Below are 2,998 nucleotides of genomic sequence, written 5' to 3' on the forward strand. Positions count from 1 at the left end.
CCCTGCAGCCTCCAGCGCAGTTTTTCTCACATTTCCCTGAATATTCCGGCCTGTCTCACCTCCTAGCTGTCTATGTGGCATGAAATGGCCTTCTGTTCTCAGTCCCTTCTCTGAGAAAACCTCCACCCATTCTCCAGAGCTCAGCCCCCAGTGCATCCCCATCACCTCACCCTAATCACCCTACCCTAATCACCCTGCCTTTCACTGTCGGGCTGGGCCCTCCCCTCAAGGGCTGGGTCGGCAGTCCCCACACCAGTACAGGGCAGTCGTGAGTGAATGTGCCTTATTGGTGAATGAATGCAGGACCCAGCCCGGCTGTGGGTCAAAGTGGGTGCTCAGGGAGGGGCCAGGGGTCCCCCTGCCTGGCTCTTATCTCCCAGGGCTGTCTCAGCCTTATCTGATAAGGCCTGACAGGTGAGCAGATGAGACTGACAAAGGCTTCCGGGTTACTCAGTAACCTGCCCTCTTTAAAAGTCCCGCTGTTTACCCCTGGCATCCAGAACAGCCACCCCTCCCTCGGGCACTGCTGCCATGAATGCCCTCCTGCTCTCCGCACTGTGCCTCCTCGGGGCCTGGGCTGCCCTGGCAGGAGGGGTCACTGTGAAGGTGAGTCCTTTGTCCCTACCCTGGCCCAGCTGGCTCCCTGCCCCTAGTGCCCAGGGCTGGTCCCCTGAGAGAATACCTCCTCTTTGGGGCTGGACTGCGGATGTGTGTCCGAGGTTTGGCCTTCTTTGAGGAGCTCCTGCTCAGTTCGGCCACACACACACCTTTCCCTTCAACTTTGGAGGAGAAAGAAATCCAGTGGAGGGAAGAGGAATAATCATATGGGGAAGGCGAGGAGCTGGCCAATTTACTGAGTGTCCCATGTACCGATTCTTTCCCCAGCCCCTCACTGTGGCCCCACCATCAACCTGGAAGAAAGGAATTATTAGTCCCATTTTACAGAGGGGAAAACTGAGCCCCACAAAAGTTCTGTAACAGACGATGGGCACATGGCCGTGGGAAGTGCAGGAGCTGGATTTAAATCCAGACCTTACTCCTCAGTTCCGTGCTCAGCCAAAGTACCCCTGTGGGTCCCAGGAACCACATGGACACCCTGGAGGTCCTGATGGGTGTGCCTACCAGTGCCAATGCTGGCGACAGGCCAGGCTGGCACCTAGCAGGGGCCCTGCTCTCTATCAAAGCCAGATTCCGGGAGGCCTTTTATTGCTTCTCAAACAAAAACCAGGCTGCAGGCTGAAGCTGGGGGCCCGGTAATCAGCAGCACCGCTCTCAGGCAGGGGAAGGACAGCCTGGGCTTGACCATGTGGAGCTACCATGCCTGGGTGCTGGTCCTTTGCCTCTCCCTAAAAATCAGCACACTGGCTCCTACTCATTAGGCACCTTTGGTGTTACTGGAGCTTCACACCCATTTTCTCCATTCCCCATACAACAGGCAGAATTTGCGGGTTCTGGAGTGTCCAGCATCACGGAGCCAAGCCAGGGCCTGGGGCCTGAACTCAGCCCCTCACAGTGCCCCTCAGTGGATCGCCTGGCTCCCATATGCCGCGAATACTACTCGTGAGCACCACTGGGCTGGACCGGGGCCAGCACGGGGGGCAGAGTCAGGAAGCAGGCTGCAGCCTGGCCTCATGCTCTGGGCTTGTCTTTTCCAGGATGGAAATTTCTCCTTTTCTCTGGAGTCAGTGAAGAAGCTCAAAGACCTCCAAGAGCCCCAGGAGCCCAGGGTTGGGAAACTCAGGAAGTTTGCACGCATCCCTGGTGAACCTGTGGTTCCCATCGTCTGTAGCAACCCAAACTTTCCAGAAGAACTCAAGCCTCTCTGCAAGGTGCCCAGTGCCCAGGAGATACTTCAGAGGCTGGGTGAGCAGCCTCCTTCCTCTCGGATTGACGGGACTCGGGAATACTCTGGTGGCACATGAGGAAGAGATGTGCTCTGATTGGTGGGATTTGGAGGAAGGGCTCAGCTCTGATTGGTGGAACTAGGGAGCTTGGCTCTGATTGGTGGGTCTGTTCCACGCCCACTTCAATTCCAAGTTGTGACTGCTGAGGTTTGGGAACTAAGACAGTTCATCTGGTCTTAGTTGCCTCTCTTTCTGGTGGAACCTCTGCTTTGATTGGTTGGTTTGAGTAGTCTGCGTGCCCTGGTTTGGGGCAAAAAGCCCAGTAGGTCAGAGTACCGGCCTGCTGGGATTCTCTGGGGGCTGGGTGGTGATGTACAAGCTCTGGGCCAAGGGCGGCAGGGGTATTGTGAGGAAATGCTGGTTCTCACGAGGCTCCATCTCTGTTGTGCAGAGGAAATCGCTGAGGACCCGAGCACGTGTGAGATCTGTGCCTACGCTGCTTGTACCGGATGCTAGGGAGGCTTGCCCACTGCCTGCCTCCCCTCCCCAGCAGGGAAGCTCTTTTCTCCTGCAGGAACGGCCACCCATGATATTCCACTCCCAGCAGCTCAAGCTACCCTGGTCCAGTAGGGAGGAGCAGCCCGGGGAGGAACTGGGTGACTGGAGGCCTCGCCCCAACACTGTCCTTCCCTAGAGCCACTCCAACCCCCTGCTAATAAACCAGATTCCAGAGTACTCTGGGTGTTGCCTTCCTTCCTTCATCCCCTAGTCTACCCTGCCCTGGAAGCTCGGGATGTAATGTACAAAGCGAAGGACCCCACTCTGTCTGCTAAGCTGCTCACTGTCCCTGGGGCTGCCACAACACAGAGGCGTGGAGGGGATCTGGATCTCCAAACCACCAAGGCAGCAGGTGGTGGGGAGGGTTTGCTTTACTTTCACATCTCCTGAGGTCATCAAATTCCTGAGCCACATGTGAGCACGGGAGCCAGTCTGAGCTGGTTGGGACGACCAGCACAGGCACTTGACCCACTAGGAGACTGGCACCAAACTCTTGGGTACTCAAGGACTTGGCTCCCACCAACCATGCTAGTGTGGCCTCCACCCTGACCACATCCCAAACCACACCTCTTGCCATTTCCTTTGCTGTTGCTCAC

General features: G+C 56.9%; 1 protein-coding gene across 1 annotated transcript; it reads left to right on the forward strand.

Annotated features, from left to right (window-relative positions):
* Positions 1-494: 494 nt before the first annotated feature.
* On the forward strand, positions 495-2,579 carry GUCA2A (guanylate cyclase activator 2A). The gene is made up of 3 exons (XM_017873123.1): positions 495-606; positions 1,656-1,863; positions 2,296-2,579. Exons 1-3 carry the CDS (start codon positions 532-534, stop codon positions 2,358-2,360), a joined length of 348 nt encoding a protein of 115 aa, XP_017728612.1. The 5' UTR covers positions 495-531; the 3' UTR covers positions 2,361-2,579.
* The last annotated feature ends 419 nt before the right edge of the window (positions 2,580-2,998 follow it).

Source organism: Rhinopithecus bieti, unplaced genomic scaffold, assembly GCF_001698545.2.
Source record: "Rhinopithecus bieti isolate Rb0 unplaced genomic scaffold, ASM169854v2 scaffold_6907, whole genome shotgun sequence".
In the NCBI taxonomy this organism is placed as follows: Eukaryota; Metazoa; Chordata; class Mammalia; order Primates; family Cercopithecidae; genus Rhinopithecus; species Rhinopithecus bieti.

Coding starts and splice junctions, on each gene's coding strand:
- GUCA2A (XM_017873123.1), top strand. CDS start 532: ATGAATGCCCTCCTGCTCTCCGCACTGTGCCTCCTCGGGGCCTGGGCT. Junction 607..1,655: donor CAGGAGGGGTCACTGTGAAG/GTGAGTCCTTTG, acceptor TGTCTTTTCCAG/GATGGAAATTTCTCCTTTTC. Junction 1,864..2,295: donor GGAGATACTTCAGAGGCTGG/GTGAGCAGCCTC, acceptor TCTGTTGTGCAG/AGGAAATCGCTGAGGACCCG.